The sequence below is a fragment of the Temnothorax nylanderi genome, unplaced genomic scaffold, assembly GCF_030848795.1.
Source record: "Temnothorax nylanderi isolate EJ_2023f unplaced genomic scaffold, tnyl_v1.0 TNYL_tig0025_pilon, whole genome shotgun sequence".
Taxonomy (NCBI): domain Eukaryota; kingdom Metazoa; phylum Arthropoda; class Insecta; order Hymenoptera; family Formicidae; genus Temnothorax; species Temnothorax nylanderi.
The window spans coordinates 289,175-310,544 of NW_027249087.1; the positions used below are offsets into that span (position 1 = coordinate 289,175).

The window sequence follows — 21,370 nt, forward strand, 5'->3', positions numbered from 1 at the left end:
GTATATGAATTATTAGTGGTTCAAACCGAATTCGAAATTCTGAATTCTGAAATTCGAATTCGAAGAGTCCCGAAAAGATATTAATATTTAAGCAGGGAATTTCGAGACAACTTTGTTGTCTTCCGTAGCGCGTGAAAATGTTTATTTTATTCTTAGATTGATTATTACTTCTTGTTGTCAAGTCGCGCAAATTGATCCGGCAATTGCAGGCATCTAGTAGACCGTAAGTACACTATTTTCTACTGGGTTGCAGATTGCAGTGCAATAGACTCTAATATGAACTATAATTACACGCAGCGAACGAGTGGGTGGCGAGCGAGTGAATGATCTTAATTGTAAGCCTAGAATTAGGTTTCAGGATTTGTGGGTTGTAGGGAAGAGCGAGACAAGACAGAGCGTGTATGAGAATGGAGAAACGTGTAAGGCCATCTTATATGTAAAATGTGTAAAAAGAGTTTATTAAAAAAAAAACAACTTGTAATCCCAGAGGAAAAATAATAAAACGTATATACATGACAATTAATGTATCTGTATTTATATTTATTGATATTTCTTTATTTACGTATTATTAGAAATGTTTATTCCACGTTATTTCAGTTTCAGCGTTTATCGAGTTAAATATATTTTACTCCCGTCGGAATAATATCCTGAACTGGATCACGAACAGTATAAAGGGAATAAAATCCACAAAATCACGAAAAAAAAAACAGCGTTGCCTGTTCTCTATGGTACATATAATTGAAAATTGTATACATATAATCTTTACAATAAATAATAATATTAACAAAGACAGAATTACGTGCATGCGACGAAGTAAATTCAAAATACAGATCACACGAAAAATTCTGGGATATTATTTCATCACATATCCCACAGGAAATCGGATATCATTATTTCACGGAGAATAAAATGAAATTATAAATAACATATAATGTACAATATTTTGTGCTGACTGCGTTAATTTCCAAAATCCAGAGACCAGTGACTGGCATTACTTGTCCTCGATTGTGGAACGTTAGCGCCGATGAGGCGCACCGAAGAGTATGGAACATATTTATTCTAAAGAAGCAATTTTTATCCTTCTGCTCATTTCATGATACTCGTCGTCGTACCCGCCGACGCACGTATGAGTGAGTGTAAGTTTTACGTCACTTCGCTAAGTTTTCTTCTGGACTGCAATTAGGGCTATCTGCCGTCTAGGGTAACTTGCGCATCGATAATGTTGACTTGCCGTCACCGGTTCGCTATATAATGACTTAACCGCAGTAAAACGAAGCTCGATATTAAGTACCAACTGGCAGGAATGGACGCCAGTATGCAGTACCTTTCATCTGAAACATCAAGGGAAAATATATATTGCTTATAAGTCCACGTAAAGATTTCTGTGAAAAAGTCAGGAAGCGTGATGGGAATAATTTACGTCATTGTAAAACATCGGATTTATCAGCGAATATCATTGAAAATATTTGATATGACAATGTCTAAAGTTAATCAACATTATGATTTGAAAAACTGTGTACATTTTTTCTATGTCAAGTCCAGATGACTTTGACACTTTCAATTTTTTATATTATTCAAGGACAAAGACAGCCTCCCTTTGCTTGGTTCGTTAAACATCAGGAACATCATAAATATTCTTCTGTTACGTCGCATTAGTTTTTATAAATGTCTTATTTACGTTTTATAAACGCGATAAATTTGAAAATTGTTTTGAAATTAATGCCACGAAATATACGATCATACGTTAAATGTTGACAATCGGTATATAAAGATTCATAAGATTTAAATAATCACCGATTTTTAAACTTGATCAGCAGAAAATGGTTCAATTAGTTAGTTTAGCTTATAGTTGCTTTCCATTTACATCGAAACTCAGATAATTCTCACTTGTGACGTCATAACTTGTTAAATGTATGTTCTTTTTGCATGCTAGTAAGTGAGATTCAACTGAGTTTTTTACCCACAATCGAAACCGTGTGCTTTAGTGAGTCTAAGACTCACATTAAAAGTGACTTACATTATGAATCTGTATTGTTATGCGATAGCTTTGTCACCAAAATAAGCAGGTAAGTACAAAATGACATCTTATCTGAGTATAAAATACTCACATAACTGAATGATTCAGATCACTTGAGTGTAAATGCCATGGAAAGCAACTTATATATCGTTATACAATATATACATTTATCTATATAATATATACTGATACCCTGGGTAATATGTATCCAGTTTAATACGTACTCAGTTTGATTACCGATGAATTCATATGTTGCATCTTATAAACTTTCAAAGATTTAAAGGGTCATTGTTCTCAAATGATTGATATAAATATTCGTCATTGCACTTAAATCTGATACCTATTTTTTTCACCAGAGATCTTCTTAATTAATGTAATCTCTACTTGTTACACAGAATTTATACATACGCGCGCACACTTTACACTTTTGTCCAAAATATAATCGCATTATCTTCTAAATAGTTTCGTATATTATATCAACGCATGCGATTATTTATAATTGACATTTTCATGATTTCCGAAAAAACTGTGTTAAATTTGTGACATTGAAAACTTGAACTTTTTATAATCACAAAATGATATTAGTTCTCGTCGTAATGTAATGATATAATTACATTACGATGATAATTATCAAATTATCACGCAGTATCTACAACTAAATTTTCCTAAAACTTAATTAAATATGTTCAATGACATATGTTCAAAGTACATTATATAAACAAAGTACATTATATAAACATAAGTACATGAATATAACACAATTGCTTAAAACAAGATCAAAAGTAATATACATTGCATATAAGTACATCTTTATAATTACGGTGTAAAATATTAATCAGTCTCAATTGAACATTTTTATACATAAAAGGGAAAATTAAAATCAATTTTTATTTACAGAAATATAAGCAGAATAAGTAAACAAATATAGAAATAGTAGACACAAAACGCAAAAAAGTACATAAGCGAAAGAAAGCAGAATACTACAGTGAAATAAGCATAATGCGACAGAATCACAGAATAATGCGATAGACACGAAATCTTAACAATAAAAAAGATAGTTATTTTGAATATATCGCAATATTAATTTTATAATAAAATTTACTTCTAACAAGCTATACGTGATATGCTTATGTTTAATAGTTGTAAAATAAATATATCTTTTTATTTACATAAGCACACAAATGCATATATACATAATAATACGTTTAAAAAAAAGAAGCGCAGAAAGTTGTTCCCTTGTCAAATAGTCGGTGAAGAATATTTAAACAGAGCGGCCTCAATCACACCAGACACCTCGGACTTTACTTGTTTGATGGTTTTACATTTACCTGTCATTTGATCGGACATTTTTCCTGTCGCCCAACCTAGGCTCCTTTCTACTGCCATTTTCCATTTCTTATACCTCGCGTCTCTTTCTACAAGAAGAAAGAAAGGGTACAACTAAAGTTATATGGTAATTACGTATTGTACATTTACAGAAAAATTAATCGTGACAGATTTTTAAACTACACAATTTAAAAATTTACCTTCCGGCGTGGTAGTCGGAAGAAAAGTATCGGTTGGCACTGTTTCTACTTCCTCGCCTTCCAAATCCCAAACATCTATCCCTTCAGCGTGTCCGGCAGCCATCGCTACACCTAAGGCCGTGATGTCAGGCATAGTTGATCTAACTGTTCGTCGAAACAGAAACACAGTTAATTTCTAGAAGCGCAATAGAACTCAAGATAATATATAAATAAATGTTACTACATTAGTCATATTTCATCTTGCTCATAAATCTGGCTGTAATTTACGATCAATCATACTTACATACTGGTGTACCACATAGGTCGGCCTGTAGTTGCATAAGGAGATTATTAGTCGACATTTTTCCGTCCGTGTTTAACTTCGTTAACGGAAATCCGCAATCTTTGTACATCGCCTCGAGAATGTCTCTGGTTTGGAAGCATACCGCTTCGAGGGACGCCCTGATTATGTGTTGCTTCGTGGTAAACGCAGTAAGTCCACAAATTATTCTGGAAGAAAAAAATCAGATCTTTTTGAATATATCTAATTACTTTCATTTGATATTAAAGACTTTCGATCAAATAAAATATCTTGAATGTAAAATGCATCATTGTTTATAAATGTTATATTTTTTACGAATATCTCCACAAATAATTTCAGTTTCTATATTGCGTATATATATCTACAGAATGAAAAAGACTCAAGAAGTAATCCGAGCAATTTTTACAAAATTCTACCAACCCCCTTGCATCTTTTCTCCAATAAGGTGCATATAACCCTGAGAAAGCAGGCACGAAGTAGACATCTCCCGTGCTAAATACACTTTGAGCCAAATGTTCACTTTCATGAACATCCTTTATGAGCTTCATGTTATCCCGTAGCCATTTAATAGCTGCACCTGCAACCGCGATTGAACCTTCCAAGGCATAGACAGGTGGACTCTTCGGACCTAACTGATATGCGACGGTTGTAACCAATCCATGAGAAGAATATACTCTCTGAAAAAAATATATAGTAATACAGTGAAATAATCGATAAGTAAAACGATGAGAAGTTTAATGTGAACGAGATCAAGAAGAATGAATCAAATTAAAATTTTCTAAGCTTTAAACACATTTATGAATACTTAGGAATTACGTACAGTATGCCCCGTGTTACACAGTAGAAAGCAGCCACTCCTATACGTATTTTTCGCTTGGCCTTTCTTCAAGCAATTCTGCCCGACCAAAGCAGATTGTTGATTTCCTAAAATCTAATAGAGAAAGGAGATGAAATAGAAAGGTATATTCTACATCTGTTGTTTTCATTGCAAAGTCTTACGTACGCCGGATATGGGAATGCCGGCTAGCGGACCGATCATGATTTTGCCGTATATCTCGGAACTGCTCTTGATCTCCGGTAGCATTTGCATAGGAATGTCGAAATATCTGCATAACGTAGGATCCCAGGAGAGCGTTTCAATATTCATTAACATCGTTCTCGACGCGTTCGTAACATCAGTGATATATAGCCCACCGTCTTTGGCTCCCGTTAAGTTCTGCAATGATTTTTCCATTATAAAATTAATTCCATATAAAAAAAATTCACGTGCTTACGCAATTTCCTTCATTGTAATGTTGTTAATTTCTTTAGCTAGATACAAGTCAAGGAACAAATCGACTGTCAAGAATAATTTGTACGCTAATTTCTCGAGAATTGTGTACAATATCTCGAATGTTAACAATAAATAACAATTCTTGTAATACATAGCAGTGCGCTATTCAATTAGTATCTAATATTAGTGATAATTTTCTTCGTACTCAATACAGCAAGTCTAAATATGGCAGGTATTAATTAATACACTAATTGGATAACAGATTGGATAACCTAATCGAATCATACTCGTTAATTATTACTAATATTTTACTGTAATATCTCTTCGTCACGTACCCAAACAACCCACGTATCCATGGTCCCCACTTTGCATCGCCTCTCGCGAATTGCTTTCCTTACGGCCGGCACGTTGTCCTTCAACCAACGAATCTTCAAAGCCGAGAAGTACGGGCTCACGGGCAAGCCGCATAAGGGTTTCAAATGATTCTTACTCTGATCCGGAAATTTCGCTATGACCTGGTCTACAATCGTGTCAGTTCTGATGTCGGACCACACTGAAATAGAATTACGTTTCAGAAACTGATCGGATATTAATCAAACAACTTTGGTTTTTCTTTGTTCGAATTTATTTTGAAGAATTACTTTTCCAAAGATCTCTCGTGAAATAAATCAATCAAGACACGTGTGAAACATCCTACATATTCAATAAACCAGATTTTTCAGGTTTTTCTTCCGCGAAAAAACAGTTTTCTCCCGTAAATATATTACTATGAAAGCGAGTCTCTACCCACCTATGGCATTATAAAGCGGGTCGCCGGTAATCGCGTCCCACGCTACCGTAGTTTCTCTCTGGTTGGTAATACCCACTGTAACGATTTCGTCGATCTTCATACCCAGCACGTCCAATTTGCGAATTACGTCCTTAATGCAGACTTTTACCGCGAAAAGAATCTCTTTGGGATCCTGTTCCACCCACCCCTCTTGCGGACTGATTTGCTCTATGTCGATTTGATGAGACGCAACCTCCGCGACGTGCTTTGCATTAAATACCTGCAGACACAATTCGCACTTTAGGCTTATATATAACTGTTTAAACAACGATGATTCGATAAAACTAAAGTGCACGAGTATTCGTCAAAGAAGGACGACGGTTTGTTAATTCACGCGTATTTCACAAAAATCTACATCATGCGAAAATATAAAACTGAAATTTTTATCTTGTTAACATAGACGCGAAAGAAATTTTATTAATACTTTTTTCTAACAGTTATATACAGCTTTTAGAATTTGTGATTAAATATCTTAACGTTTATTTGTTAATGTAATTATTTAGATAGATCTTGAGAGAATTAGACGTTTCTATAAAGACTCCGGGGCCTTGCGAATGTGATCTCGCGAAAATCTGTTTGAAGGACACTGCCACATTATATGCTATTCGCGCACGACAATTATACGTTTATTACCTCCCATAAATCGTTGTTGATCAGTGAAATCTAAGCTGCAATTAATTATATGCTTAGTTGATATCGCCTTTTCATTTCCGACTAATTATTTATCGCGCTGAAAATCACGGAATCCTCACGACAGGTCTGGGTAAACATTTGGAAGCGTGGAAAATTATAACGTGATAACGAGAGCAACCACTTTACAATAATCTTACCACAAAGCGAACAGTCCGCGTGCCAACATCAACTACGCCGACAAGGGGTCCTATTTTTTTCACCGTGCTCGGCATTGTATCTGAAAAAAAAAAAAAAAAAAGATTATTATCAGGTATTTTTAAATACATATCTTATAAAAATCATTCGAAGGAGTAAGAAAACGCTTTTAAACGCCCGCAATAAAAACGCCTGCGACACTAATAAAGAGGCTTGAAGAAATGTAATAAACGCTATCATTTCAGTCAAGATTAAGGACGAATCGTGTAAAACGTCTCGTATTAAACGTATGGTAAAGAATAAAAGATCGTCGATATATAATTAATATAATATATAAATATGTAAATCCACGCTTATATAAATCTGAAATACATAAAATAAAGACAAGACAAACGCGTTTTTTTCGCGGCTTTATCATCAATCTAAAATGAAACGAACTAGGATAAAATCCGTTTTTTTTTTATCGAAAGACACGAATTTATAGGTGCACTTCGTTCTCCTTGTCTGACAGTGAAGACATAGCAATTAAATCCTGATACGCTTTTTCTTTAGAACAATATACTTTCTTCATCCTGATATTTTTCAATAAAAGTTCTTTCACTATTTATTGATTTACACATTAAGACATCATTATCCTGTATGTCTATAGACTGATACAGATAGACTGATTGGGAAATCAAATTCCTGTTCGTTGCAGCATATTAAAACGTGTTCTCTGGGTATTATTTGTAGTGGAAAAGAATAAAACTAGTTTCACCTTCAAGAAACTAGTTTCTCCGAAGAATTAATATAGGATTAAAGCGTTCCAGACTCATTTCTTCCACGGCAAGAAATTCAATCACTGCTTTTGTTTGGTATGCATATCTGAAACACACACCGGTTTGAATTGTTGTGTGGCACAGTCACGTAACTGATCACAACGCCATTCAACATAATGCAACTATAGAGACTTCAAGTAACAACTCAGTGAAAAGCAAAATTTTTTGTGGCACCAGATTCAAAAGAAAAAAAATTAGGAGTCATTACTTTCATACCGACCCTCGTACAAGATTCTTTAATTTACTCCGAGGCGATATTTTCCTCTAAACAATGATATAATTTTGATCAACGATTGCCTGAAGAAAAATAGATGGAAAAGACAATAACGCAGAATAACTAGCTATCCACGTGACAGCGTTAGAACGTAACTTAAAAATTATTAAAATTTTAACGTAATTATTCTGCACATTTATAATTCGCGATATCACCGAGCAATCAATTGCAAGATTCCTTGACAATTCTATCGATTGAGTTTATCAAGATGCATTATCATCAATCTTGCGTTTCTACGTATCAATAAAAGATAATTATTATGCAAACCGGATGCAAGGATTAGTTATGTTTAGATTTTCTCGATTATCTGCGACAGATGTTCATCAAAAGACGTTATTATTTGATAATCCCAATATTACATCATTCAACCGTGAATATTATGGCAGATTTGTCAAATCTTCTGACATAATTTCAGCTTAGAAACAGCACTGTTACAAACAGTCCAAATATTGAAAATCGCCGAGGGGAACGTTAACAGCCGTAAGATTAATTGGAACAAAATATACGATTTGCATTATAATCTCGGTTACGAAATCCGATGAAACGGATCTCATCGGCGGTGACCCGCAATATCATGGGAGGTCGGTACGAGAGAAAAAGAATGCATTTTTTATTTCGATATCGTAAGTGACGTAAGTAAACGGCTGATACGTCTAATCTCGTGTACACGCCTTCGGTTATAACACGTAATTCGTTAACGTCGTCTGTTGCGGTTGCCCGCCAGCTAAAAAATATATCTTTTCGCGAGAACTAGACAGATCTCGTGATACCGCACGCGATCATCCGGGCCATCAATTTTCTCGCTTACGTTTTGTTTAACACCACCTGCGCTAATATTTCTTTTTAAATTCTGCTTCTTCTTTTAAATTCTTCTTAAAAATAAATGTAATCTACGTGCATCAGATTTTCCTTCAAAGCATGATGTTTAACGCCATATTAATTAGACATTAGTTTGTATCGCGCGTTTGTACCTTGAATTAGTATTTAGAGACTTCTAGATACATGCAAAGTTATTACTACGAATTATTGATAAAAGGATTGGAGTATTGGTTAAATTGAAAGTAATGAACGCGAGTTAATAATTCAAATAATTCGCGTACATCGTAATTCTCTTTGATGATTTACTGTGTCAATCCCCAGCTCTCTGATGAAGATATAACATAATTATACCGTACTGAATATATTGTACACATACATTCTATATTATGCGACAGCACGTGTATTAACGTGCTGTATTTTTAGCAGAACGAACACATTATGACCATGAAGAAGATTGGCACTCGTGGTTTTGTATTGGCAAGAGAGAATCTCTCCTTTCGAGTCATTCTCTGAAGATGTAATTGGAGAGAGCATTGATAATAAAATCTCTCTCACACACCCGCGCGCGCGCGCGCGCGCGCGCGCACACACACACACACACACACACACACACACACACACACACACACACACACACACACACACACACACACACATTTTAAAAGGAAACTCTCTACATCTGAATCAGCGATTATTCATTCAGATTTAGAGAGAACATCTAAATTTTTTTAAATAAAATTTAGAAAAATTTTAAAATAAAACTAATCAGAGAAATATTACGATAAGTAACGTGTTCGCTAACATTTCTATCGATGATAAAAGTACACACGAGATGTCCTAATACATGAATTTGCGCGCAAATTTTTATTATTATAAAAAATTAGTATCTATATCTTATTTTTAATTTATTATAGAAACTAATAGTATGTATATATTTTTATCATTAATTTATTAATTTATTAATTAATATATAATTATTGTAAGAAATAAAAACAATTTATTATAAACAGTCAAGAGGCGCGAATATTTAAATACGAAGAGTATACGGGTCTCCGGTTACATTCGATATATTCGCAAGTTCACACGTTAAGACATTAGGAAATCCCCTGTCTTTTAAATTGACGTCTTTATTGTAATTGTAATATATCAAAGTTCAAAGATTCCCTCGGTCATGTTTACGCAATGAGAATGTGTTGACGCTATTACCGTGATCAATGGCAGATTCGCCGTATTGTGTTGATCACGATCCACGAGTTAATGAATAAGTATACGAACAGACGAACGACACAAAGTGTGTTTATTTCATGCGTTCGATATATCTTCAGCATATGGGCGAGAATGTACGGACACATTTCATTCATCCGAAACCGCGGCACGAGAAATTCGATTAAAAAACGGTTGAGTTCACCAAGTTCGAGTCGAATTCCGTGGACTCACAATCAGTATAAGAGCTACGTCATTATCCTTATCTGCATTCGATTCTCATCGGACCGGCGAGACCGGTCTAAAGTCCGGAGTGTCGCGCAGCGCACGATATCACATACATACACACACGCGTTCGACTTTGAATTTTAACAAATCGACAGACGCGCGTTTCTCGCTTCAGTTGACGTCGCGCGCAGTTTATCCGCGCGAGTCCGATGATCGCCGACTGTCACCTCGAAGTTTCAAAGTTGCTCGCGGTCGAGCAGAAAGATTGTTAGATTCTCTCGAGTCGATTTATATCTTTCACTAGAGCTATTAGGAGAGCGCGATGCGATTTCGCGCCGTTCAGCGCGACATTAAATCCTCTCGAATCCGGTTTGCCGTTATCTGCGCACCGCGCGGACAGGCGACAGGCATCGGGCAACTCACCTGCGTTCCTGTACGAGTAATACTTGAAGATACTCGTCCTCCGACCGGTCTCCGACTGTTCCATCTCCAGCGACGCGGTCGAGTCCTCGAGGGAATCGAACCCTTCCGGAGTGCCACGCTCGCTCGCGGTCGCCGTATCCTCCGTATCCCCGTTCGCGTCCCCTTCCGCATTTCCGTTCGCCTCCTCCCGCTCCATGAATCACCGTGGATCCTCTTCTCCTTCGGCCGCCGGCGTGATAACGATAACTCCTCGCGAGTCTCGCTATATCCGATATTTTCTTCTCTCTCGTCGTAATTATTGCAACGAATCGACGATCGAACAACGTCCTTCTCTAAAATGACGTCGTTTCCTAGAATCGCGAGAAAACAAACGATTACTCGAATGTCACGCACCTAAGTAAGTGCGCCAGGCGTGCTCGTTCGCCGGAATGCGAGGAAATCGTCGGCGACCTGACCAGGGTACCTCCGCCGTCTCGCGGCCCCTCTCGCTTTTTTTTCTCCCCCCCCCCCCTTGCGTACTCCGTACTCGGGCGACAGTCTCGTGTCGTGGTCACGGCCAGGTCCCGAATTAGCCGTACGCAGTCCGATACCGAGAGTGTTTCCTCATACCCATGCGGACGGTCAACGTTCACGTTTGCTTAGGCTACGCCCATCTGACCATATGACACCAAAAAAAAACCCGCCAAAGGGTATTTTCTCTCCGCAGGAAAGAAGCGACGTGCTTTAAAGTTTAAAGATACATCTCGGCTCTATGGCTTCGCTTACGTATCGAATCGCCAATTTACGTTTAATTATACAGAAATTAATACGGCGACAAAATTTTGTTCTCTTAAAACAATACGCGCGATTCGGTCTCAATCCACGTGCTTTTATTTAAAAAAATATATAATGTACAATTATATATATAGAATTTCCGACGATGTCGTTTTATAAAACGCGATGTTATAAATATAAAAGAAATGGTGAAATTTTTTGCAAAAGAGATAGTCGATCCTCGCTTCCTCAGTTCATTTTTTCTTTAGTGACACAAACAAGCAATACCGACCCGATTTTTTTTTTGTGGTTTTAAACCTGTACGCACGTGGTTTTCGAACTGAACGTGAGTACTGGAGACATATGATGCTGAACAGAGACATCGTATAAAGCGAAGAAGAGAGGCCGCATATATGCGTTCGTAGTTTTTCCTGAGAAGCATCAGACTACCCGGGAGTATCAGCTACGGTCCGTCCTTATATACGAATTGCATCGCACCCGAGTGCTAGCGAGAAACCCCATGACGACGAAGCCATCCTACCAGCTCTATTTCGGTCCCCGAAATCCTTACGACCGACGCCAATAATGAATTCTAGAATGTAACTATTATACATGTAGATTATTGAAATGCAATTTAGAGACGTTTTAACATAATTTTCATAATTTTTTAGTTGAATAATCGCTGTGGAGTACAAGGTGATGACCGCCTAGCGGCCGAGACCCTAAACTAAAATGCATCGCGCAATGTGCATGCAACGGTGGCGTTGCATGCCCTTCGTGGCGCGGACGTTCAAAACTGCGCGCGCGATAAAATTCAGGACCTTCGCTGCAATCAAGATCAGCGCCCCGACACAGAGATTAAGGGTTCAAGGGTGAAATTAACGAGTACCAAGAAACAAATAAAAACCGGATGCAAATTAAGCTGGGAATATTAAACATTGCCTGCGTTCGTTTATTCTCTTTAGGAGCTATTGGGAAAATAAAATCTATAATACACGTTTTATGTGTATTTTATATATTTTATTTTTTCCAATAGCTCCCAATGTGAATAAACGAACGCAGGCATTATCGCTTAACGCAATCACCTTTATCTCTTATAAGCGCGCAATATGTACGCAATCAAAATACGTAAGACGCAAGTCCTCTACAGGCCTGAAGTACGCTTATCTACACACGGATTTTTAAATATTCATTCAAACGATACGATGTGGTAAGGAATGCCAAGTGCAAGGTGCAAAGATGCATAATTACTCTCCGATTAACCGACGAACTTTGAACTTTCGCGGGTCGATCGGCTAATTGAAACGCGGCGACTCGCCGGAATTCGAAATTTTAACGTGGGGGAATCTCTCTTATCAGAGCAATTACTAGCTATTTTTTCAAGATTTGCATAGCGTTTATAAATCTCCGATCGAGCAATGATATGACGATCGCTCCCAGCCGAGTCCGAGACAGATTCTGCAAAGTATACAAATTTTGCCAGCAAAAAGACTACAGATTCGATACATTTGGCATGTACGATGCTGTTGGCAGAGGCAGAATACTGGCAGAAATATAGTAAAGTTTTTATTTCGCAACATATCTCTTGCAGTGATTCTAAAGATACTTATTAGTATCGGTATTGTTAAATTGATTATCAATTTAATTACGTGATTGTACTAAAAGCTTCACACTAAAAGAAACACAGTCTCAAACTGGAGCTATTCCAGCTTCAGCTTGAGACTGTGTTTCAAGGCCGACAGTTCGGCGCGTAGTCGAAAATACATAAATTCACGGAAAAATATATTGTTAGGCACAAAAGATCAAATCCGACCGTATATTGGTTTTTTCTATTTATTTGGATAGCAAAGTTTATCAACAAAATATAATAGATGGCAGAAATCACACAGCTTTGACATTACTTTGATATATACTTGCTACACAGTTTGACGCGAGTTGGCAGCGGAAATAGAACGGAATCTGTTCGATAGCTTCCGCTCGGTTTTCTGCCGCCAATATGCTGTCAGGTTATGTCAGCTGGCTCTATCGGCAAAATATAAGATTAATGCGGACACAGGCTGCGGTCCACTTGACGCTACAAATGCTTTGGAGCGTTCTTCTTCTCCTTCTTTCTTCATTGAAAGAAAAGAGAAGGGGGAATGCTTCGAAGCATTTGTAGCGTCAAGTGGACCGCAGCCACAGTTGACCAATTTGCTAACAATTTCTGATCGAATTTACTGCCAATCTGTTAGCATCCTGAAGATACTACTCATCGATATGAAAATTCTGCGTGCAAAAAAATGTTGCGTATCGTTTATTTTCGACGTTTTTTTTAATAAAATAAAAATACGTAAATAAGTAAATAAAAACAAAGTATCAATTCTAATAGTAGATTCTGTGGAAAATACAAACGCATTTTCCAATGCAAAGAAGAGCTGATTAACATATTCACTTCATATTTATATTTTTTCTCCAAGATTTTTCTTTTTCTTTTCAAATATTAGCGGGGATTATTCTCTCTTTCGCTAGAAACAGAATAAAAAAAAAGAGTAAATAAATCGATCGAACGTTAGTCAATTACATACTCACAGGCCCGTATTCACAGTCCGTTCCTATTTCAAGACCGTCTTAATTTAAGATATGTGGCTCTAATATGGCTCTGTTCTGTGTTTGATTTATAAAATCTAATTAACAACAACATATTGTAAGGAAATCAACTGTCTCCCATCACTGCCCATCACAATCACGGTCGCTCGCGGTATCGGGAGAGGCATAACAGACTACCGTCTCGAAAAATCTCACAGAGGAGGTGCAGCAGGTGCCGTAAGGTGCGCCTGGTCCACGTGGAATGACGAGGTTGCGTTATGTCATTGAGTCTCATTCTCCCGAGCGCGAGCGCGAGCGAGGTTCGCCGCGCCGCGCCGGTGCGACCACGTGGAGGCTGGAGGCGCCTCCGAGCTCCGAGCGGAGCGACGAGGACGAGCGGAGAGGCACGAGAAAAAGCCGTGGAGCGGTGAGGGCGTGGGGAGGGGTTGCCCGAGGGTCGGTTACTCACTGCTGCAGGTGCCGCGGTCGCGACCGGCGAGTCGGGCGACCCGTGACCCGTTGACGCTCTACACCGAGATCGCCCTCGCGACGAGAGCGATTGCACGGCCGGTCGATATCCCGACGAGCGCGCTCGCGCATACCTCGGGCGCGCGACGCTCGTCGCCCCGCGGAAAACGGCGATTAACGACGAGAAATTTGGCGCGGACACCGCGCACCACCACACGCGCGAGCGGGGAGCGATCAACGAGCACGCGACGACGAAAACAATCCGTGTCCGCCGATTGCCATGCTGTCCCCTGTCCCTCGCCACCCTTTCGCCCTCCTCGCGGCCCGCCGTCGTCTGCTGCGCGCGGTTGCGCGCGCAGTCCTCCGCATGCTCGTTTGCACCTGCATTATCTGCACTCGGGCTCTACGCTCCTTCTCTCCCCCGACGGCCCCGACGCTTGACCGCGTGTCTGTCTCGTTTCGAGTGCAAGAAAGAACTAAAGGAAATTAATAGGCGAACGAGCCTTGTGCGTCAATCGCAAATCGGTTCCGCGGGAATATTCAAATTTCAATGCGCGCTACGTTCGAACGCGATGCCTTTAAAGTACTTACTTTAGACAGGATCTATAATTCGGGACAGAATTCTATTTATAATTTTATGTATTTTAAGATTGTAATATCCACAGTCTAAATCAGATCCGCCTTTAAAGCACTTGCTTTAGACGATCTATAATTCGAAATGAAATTCTATTTATAATTTTATGTATTTTAAGATTGTAATGTCCACGTTGTAAAACGGTCTAAATTAGATCTGAGAATAGAATTGAACTTATAACTTTATATGCCGCGTATCTCAATATGTGTTTTATGTGTGATTTTTATGTTTGCTTATTTTGATTTTCAAATGTTTTTTTCTATTACATGGCACATAAAAAAATATAAATAGGATTTAAATTAAAAATCTCAAATTAAATTAAATTAAAAAAAAAATTAAATTAATTTTTATTTAGCATTTTCAAAAATTCTGATTGAAAAGAATTTTTTTAATGTGTGTGAATGTGTGGTGTGTGTATGTGTGCGCGCGTGAATGTTAAATAAATTAAAAATGTTTTTAACTGTAATTTATTGGAAAATACAGAGCGTTAGGAAATAAATAGCGCGTGCCTATGATGTCCTAGATGTTAAAAATAAGAAACAAATTGTATATAATAAATATTTAAAGAATAACAGCACAATCTGTTTTCGACAAAGCTAGATATTTTGTATACAAATAACTATTTCTCGTTTCTTGAGCATGTTAATGTTAAATTAATAAATTAATTAATAATCTCCAGCATTGTATAATCTATTCTATAACATTGCAATATTCAATAGTACTCACTATCAATGCACTTCCATTTATTTAACAGACAATTCTTACAATTATTATTTTTGAGTATATTTCTTCATGAAATAAGGGAGTGTGAATATATGAGGCAAATATCACATAACACTACATTTAAAAAGTTTATATACTATTTAAATAAATTTTACATTTGGTAAGTTGAAATAAACTTTATACACAAAAATCGAGTGCACAATTTAAGCGTTTGACATCACAGTTTTTTTTTACATTATACATATAGTTATAATTCTAAGATACTAAATATCAAATTTTTGATAAATGTAATATTCAAAAAAACACAAAATTTTCATCACGGATTTTCTAAGAATAAAAAAAATTCACAAGAGTATTAAAAATGTATCTCCTTCGAATACTATATCTTTTGCTGTATAGAATTCTAATTCTATAAACGTATTACTTTTCATGTTGTAAATAAAATAATCCCTGACTATGAATTTTTTTGACAATTTACGAAATAATTTACAGTTTTAATTTTTTAATCTAGATGAGAGTTATTCAGTCCGATTTTCGTATGTTTTGTTGACAAATGTCCTGGAAGTAAAGTAAATATTGTAATATCGATACATATCGCATAATTCTGTACATCCCAATATAAAACTTGTATAACAAAAAAATAAACTATGGTACTCATTTTAGAAATATGTAACAACTTACTGAATTATATCAGGTAATCCCTTGTATCTACAGATGTACTTGTGTCCAAGTCCATGGGATGAACCAATTTTTATCATTTGGATACGATTTGTATTATTTCCAAAACTATCTATTGCCGCTTGATAAAGCTGAAATACAAAACCACTTGTAAATATTAATTCCTTATAATAAGCTTCTATATACAGTTATCTAAAAGTCTATAAATAAAATATTGTATAGACATACCTTTTCTGCCAAAAAAATTGGAATCACACCATCATCTTCAGCATGTAATATCATAATAGGACAGTCAATCTTAGTAATATGCTTATCAGACTCAAATCGCAGATTATTATTATAAAATGGTTGAACAGCCATCCAATGGAACCATGGTAAGTGCTTGAATATCTGCATAAAAACGCGTAAAAATGGATATGTTTATTCGAAGCAGTATGATTTATATCTGACAAGATAATCAAAATATACCTGTGCAAATGGATGTTCCGTTAGTTCATCTTGAATGTTATTGAACGGTGCTTCCAGAAACAATCCTGCTGGTTGTATATTTTCAGCTGCTAACAGAGCTAATACATGCGTAGAGACTCTAATGACAAATAAAAAGTTACACAATATTATAATAATAAGCTACTTCAATTTGTATTAAAGAAATAATTTAAACGCAATTTACCCGGTTCCTAAAGAATGACCCCATACAAAAACTGGAACTGAGCCATTAACTTTTTTCATCACCCACTCGAAAACATATTTACTATCCGTGACTACACCTTCCTCGGAAAGCTCAACTACATCACTATCGCCATAGCCTAAATTGATAAAAGAACATGAATAAAATTTCCTTTTAAATATAATACGTAAACAGTATTTTTACACGAATTGTTCTAAAAGTAAATGCAAGTTCTTAATACTCACTTCTGTAATCGAAACATATAACATGATAATTTAGGTCTTGGAAAAGCTTATAAAGCTCGAGTCTATGCGAGCTTGCTCTATTACCACTATTTCCATGCAGATATAGGAACACAGGTTGCTTAGCCTTATTTAAAACTGCTTCATAAGCTTCATCTGTTACAGGAATGGACTTATTTAATAAAGATCGTGGTAATATCTGCCTGCAAATGAAGTACCATTTAATAAAACGCACACTATTATATATTACAATATAACAATATAGAAGCAATACAGCTTCATAAAGTTACAAATTTTACATAAGGTTTATGCGATCACTCACCATGCACCAATCTTTACCTGCTGGTCGGTATATAAATAGAAATTTCTAGCCCCGTTCAGTCCAACCAATTCTGGATTGGAAAAGTCTCTTTTAAGTGGCCAATGTACTAAAATAGATTAAAATTATATATTATTAACACACAAGCTATGATTTCATGATATTTCAACAAATTTAGAGCATAAGAGTTAATATTTCACTATTTTACATATTTCTTCGAAAATCAATTCATAAAAGCTTACAAGTTATTAACATTAGGTACTAATTTTTGTGAGCATCGTTTACTGCGTTTCATTAGTTACACACCAAATTAATTACTTACCAAAATTTAAAAAAAGTATCTTTTTTTGAAGGGTATATGAATAATGAAAAATTACAGGTAGAAGCCCAAATATAATGAGGTATATCAGCATGGATAGCTTCATTGTCCAAGTTAAGCATCTGTAATGTAGCATTTACATATGTATACATATATGTGTATAAATAATTAATAATTTAACAAAGCTTTTGTCTATTATCTTCGGTGCAAATAGTCATGATATTGTAGTAAAAGTAACAAGATGTATAGTAAAAAAAAACTTCAAGATGTATACGTTGTCCTACAATCACCTGAAGTCCTTTAAGTTGCATATTCTTTGCCAACTACGAAACTAATTTTCCGTCGACAGAAAAATTAAGGTACATTTGTTTCTGTATAATAAATGATAAATAAAACACTATATTTTAAATAATTTAAAACAGATATTATCAGAATTTTAAATTTGTAAAAGAATGTATTACAAAAATAATATAATATAATATAATTCAAAATTATAGAATTATAATAAACGATTACTTCATAGAGAAAAGGTTGACTTCAGATTGATCGAAGGGCTGTAAAAAAATTCATCAGAATCTTAAACATTTTATATGTAATTATCACAGAATTGCATAATGTAACAATTGTTAATTTTGTGATGTCACTTAAGCAGCTTGCATTTGCAAAAAATAAAACAGAACAATGGCACTTAAAAGTTTAAGAAAACAATAACGAAACAGAGAACAGCAACGACAAGAAATTGACAAAAATATAACAGCTGGATGCAATACCTGTCAAAAAATTAATACACGCACACGTAGGATAAAAGCTCCTATAAGCTAAATATATATATATACTTTTTTTTAAGCACAAGAGATAAAACCTATTCAAATACAAGAAAGTAAAGTCTTAAATAAATTTATTTTTAAATAGCAACAAATTATGTAGCAAAATAATACATCATTATTATGTTAATATTATACCTTCTTATGTTCATAGCAGTCACAGAATATTACATTCTCTTATGCATAATAATTTATGAGATACACTTATGACACACAAGACATAATCTTATCTCTTGAAGTTTACAACATATAATAGTTATGGAGTCTCTCTTAACTTATATAATTATTCGATGACATTACGCGCATAATATTATGTTTAGATAACATGAAAAGTGATAACATAAAAGTAAGCAAGTTATGCTTTTTGAATTAAATACAAACACATCTCCTCTTATTTATATCTATCACATAAAGTATTGTATTTTATTGTTTTGTCGGTTTTACATCCTTTTTCACATCACTCTGTTTTATTTATGCATAAATTTGTTTAAATATTGTACATTTAGAGCCGATTTCACAGTCTCCGATTAATTTGATCCTCCGATTAAACTCACTCTGCATCTCTTTCTAACTGTCCCCCTTAGAAAGAGGCGAAGAGTGAGTTTAATCGAAAGATCAAGTTAATCGGAGACTGTGAAATCGGCTCTTAGTAAAATTATTTATGTAAATCTGTATCAGCTTGTATAAAAATCGCATTCCACACAAATCACCTCCACCAATTGTAAAATACTTACAAATAACTATATTTAAATCAAGATTTTTTCTTCATATTCCTTAACGCGAGTATTGCAAACAGAAAAAATGCGTAATCATGTTTATATGAATCACTCCCTCTTCGATGATCTATCATAACTATATATCCCACTTCTACCCCCGACTTATTCACAATAGCTGACAACAGAGACGTCTACAGAGATGTCTAAAGTCTCCTTCTTACTTTTGAATCGGAAAGCACACTTCTATTAAGATTGACATTCGTTTCTTAACATGGGAAAGTGATAAATTGTGACGAAACACAAGATTGATGTTTATAAAAATAAAACATGGACAATATCTTGATAAAATGTTTTTCTGTTCAGTTCCGTTCAATCTTATTATGCTGCAGTTAACTTATTGTGATTAATTCTTACATCATCCTTTCATTGTGACTGACAAGAATAACTGTAGGATGTATCACACTGTGTCGCAATAAGCTGACGTGATTGCTGACTAAAGAGTCGAGTCGACGTAAACTTTATATCCAACAAAGAAACATATTCGACTTTTACATCGTCCCGTTTAAATAAGCTTGCAAGCTAACATTACGATGCACAGTTACGTCAACAAAAGAAATACAGAAATATGTTGACAGAGATACAATTATGGTATAAAGCCACTTACATTCCCATGTACCAAATCTCAAGGATGACGATTGGTACTATCGCCGCTAATAGTAGGTACATCGACATCGTGACTGTTAGTGGTTTGCTTACTGTTTGTCTACAGTATTTTCTCAGTCGCAAGTCCTCTCTCTTCGAGCAAACTTAATGCCACAAACTTGTTACAAGAGATTGTTTTACCGTTATTATCTTAAGCAAAACGTTTGGATGTAAGATGATAGATAATTACAAAAAGCTTCACAAATCTAAATATGTATTGTATGTATAAACAATCTTTTTTTCTTTTAATATTCCTGAGTACGAGTGAAAATTTTTATAATTCACATGCTACACTTCTGTCCGACAAGTACAACTATTATACATGTATTAAGCATCTCAGTTTAATTCAAAAATAATATAATATTCTTTCAATAATATATATTTCACCTGGAAAAAAAACAACAGACACTTGTACGTAAATCTTTAGAGATATATGTCTTTATTATCACTTTTCACTTGTATATCTGAAAAATCGTATAGAGAAAACTGACAGGTTCACCTACTTGCAAACTTTAAAATAAAAGAAAACAAAATTACTTCTCTGCATGAATATCTTTCTTTCGCACGATACATTTTTTTACATACATACTTTTAAAGCGTTAATGTTAGGCTTCTACAAGAACGATAACAACGGATTAGTATAGTGACTCTAGTTTTCCAGCAAAACTGTAAAAGTTACGCTACATATCCATCGATTAAGAAACGTTCAATCGATCCGGGGGCGAGAAGGGGGGGAATTAACTTCGTTCAGACTTCAGAGAAAGAGTGCCTGTGCATGCAGTTTTAATGAGCCGAGTACCTTCTCACGAAACGTTTCTTCGGTAGCCAATATACCATTATTACGAGTATTACGACGGATCGATATAGCGGTTTTTATCCCGTTGAACGTTCGACAGGTGTCTGTATTAACACTCGTATTGTTTACGGACGGCAATTGACAATTGCGAGCTGCGCGTGACGTTTACGTCACGTCGCGACGAGATTGACGAGAAGCACCGCGGATGCCCCGGACGTAAACCCGCGTCCCGTACTCCCGTTACTCCCGTTTACGTGCCAAGCGAGGTATTTATTTTTAACCGCGCGCCTTCGTTACACCTGGTTTTGCACCTAATACTGACTAATAATACTTCGAGAACGCGGACACCGACTGACGTCGACACTCGACGTCTCGGCTCGGCGACGGCGTCAATCCTCGAGGTTCGCCTAGGATTAAAGTGAAAG

The 21,370-nt window shown here is 35.9% G+C and overlaps 2 protein-coding genes across 10 annotated transcripts; both read right to left on the reverse strand.

Moving 5' to 3' along the window:
- Positions 1-712: 712 nt before the first annotated feature.
- Positions 713-14,672, reverse strand: LOC139769860 (glycerol kinase 3). Of its 4 annotated transcripts, none has more exons than XM_071701323.1 (12): positions 14,327-14,672; positions 10,540-10,889; positions 6,777-6,856; positions 5,908-6,166; positions 5,453-5,670; positions 4,848-5,060; positions 4,665-4,775; positions 4,265-4,521; positions 3,827-4,032; positions 3,544-3,687; positions 3,346-3,432; positions 713-1,331 (listed from the first exon to the last, which is right to left on the reverse strand). In XM_071701323.1, the coding sequence occupies exons 2-12, from the start codon at positions 10,733-10,735 to the stop codon at positions 1,234-1,236; spliced, it is 1,869 nt and encodes a 622-aa protein (XP_071557424.1). In that variant the 5' UTR covers positions 10,736-10,889; positions 14,327-14,672; the 3' UTR covers positions 713-1,233. The 4 variants fall into 4 exon arrangements, with proteins under 4 accessions (XP_071557424.1, XP_071557425.1, XP_071557426.1 ...); XM_071701324.1 differs by having other exon boundaries at positions 14,074-14,672; XM_071701325.1 differs by lacking the exon at positions 14,327-14,672 and adding an exon at positions 13,861-14,016.
- Positions 14,673-15,685: 1,013 nt separating this feature from the next.
- LOC139769863 (lysophosphatidylserine lipase ABHD12) lies at positions 15,686-21,328 on the reverse strand. 6 transcript variants are annotated; one of them, XM_071701330.1, is made up of 10 exons: positions 20,949-21,328; positions 20,112-20,253; positions 17,911-18,029; positions 17,592-17,697; positions 17,273-17,472; positions 17,031-17,166; positions 16,829-16,946; positions 16,589-16,750; positions 16,364-16,491; positions 15,686-16,240 (listed from the first exon to the last, which is right to left on the reverse strand). In XM_071701330.1, exons 2-10 carry the CDS (start codon positions 20,177-20,179, stop codon positions 16,201-16,203), a joined length of 1,077 nt encoding a protein of 358 aa, XP_071557431.1. In that variant the 5' UTR covers positions 20,180-20,253; positions 20,949-21,328; the 3' UTR covers positions 15,686-16,200. The 6 variants fall into 6 exon arrangements, with proteins under 6 accessions (XP_071557431.1, XP_071557430.1, XP_071557429.1 ...); XM_071701329.1 differs by having other exon boundaries at positions 20,112-20,267; XM_071701328.1 differs by having other exon boundaries at positions 20,112-20,299.
- Between the last annotated feature and the right edge of the window lie 42 nt (positions 21,329-21,370).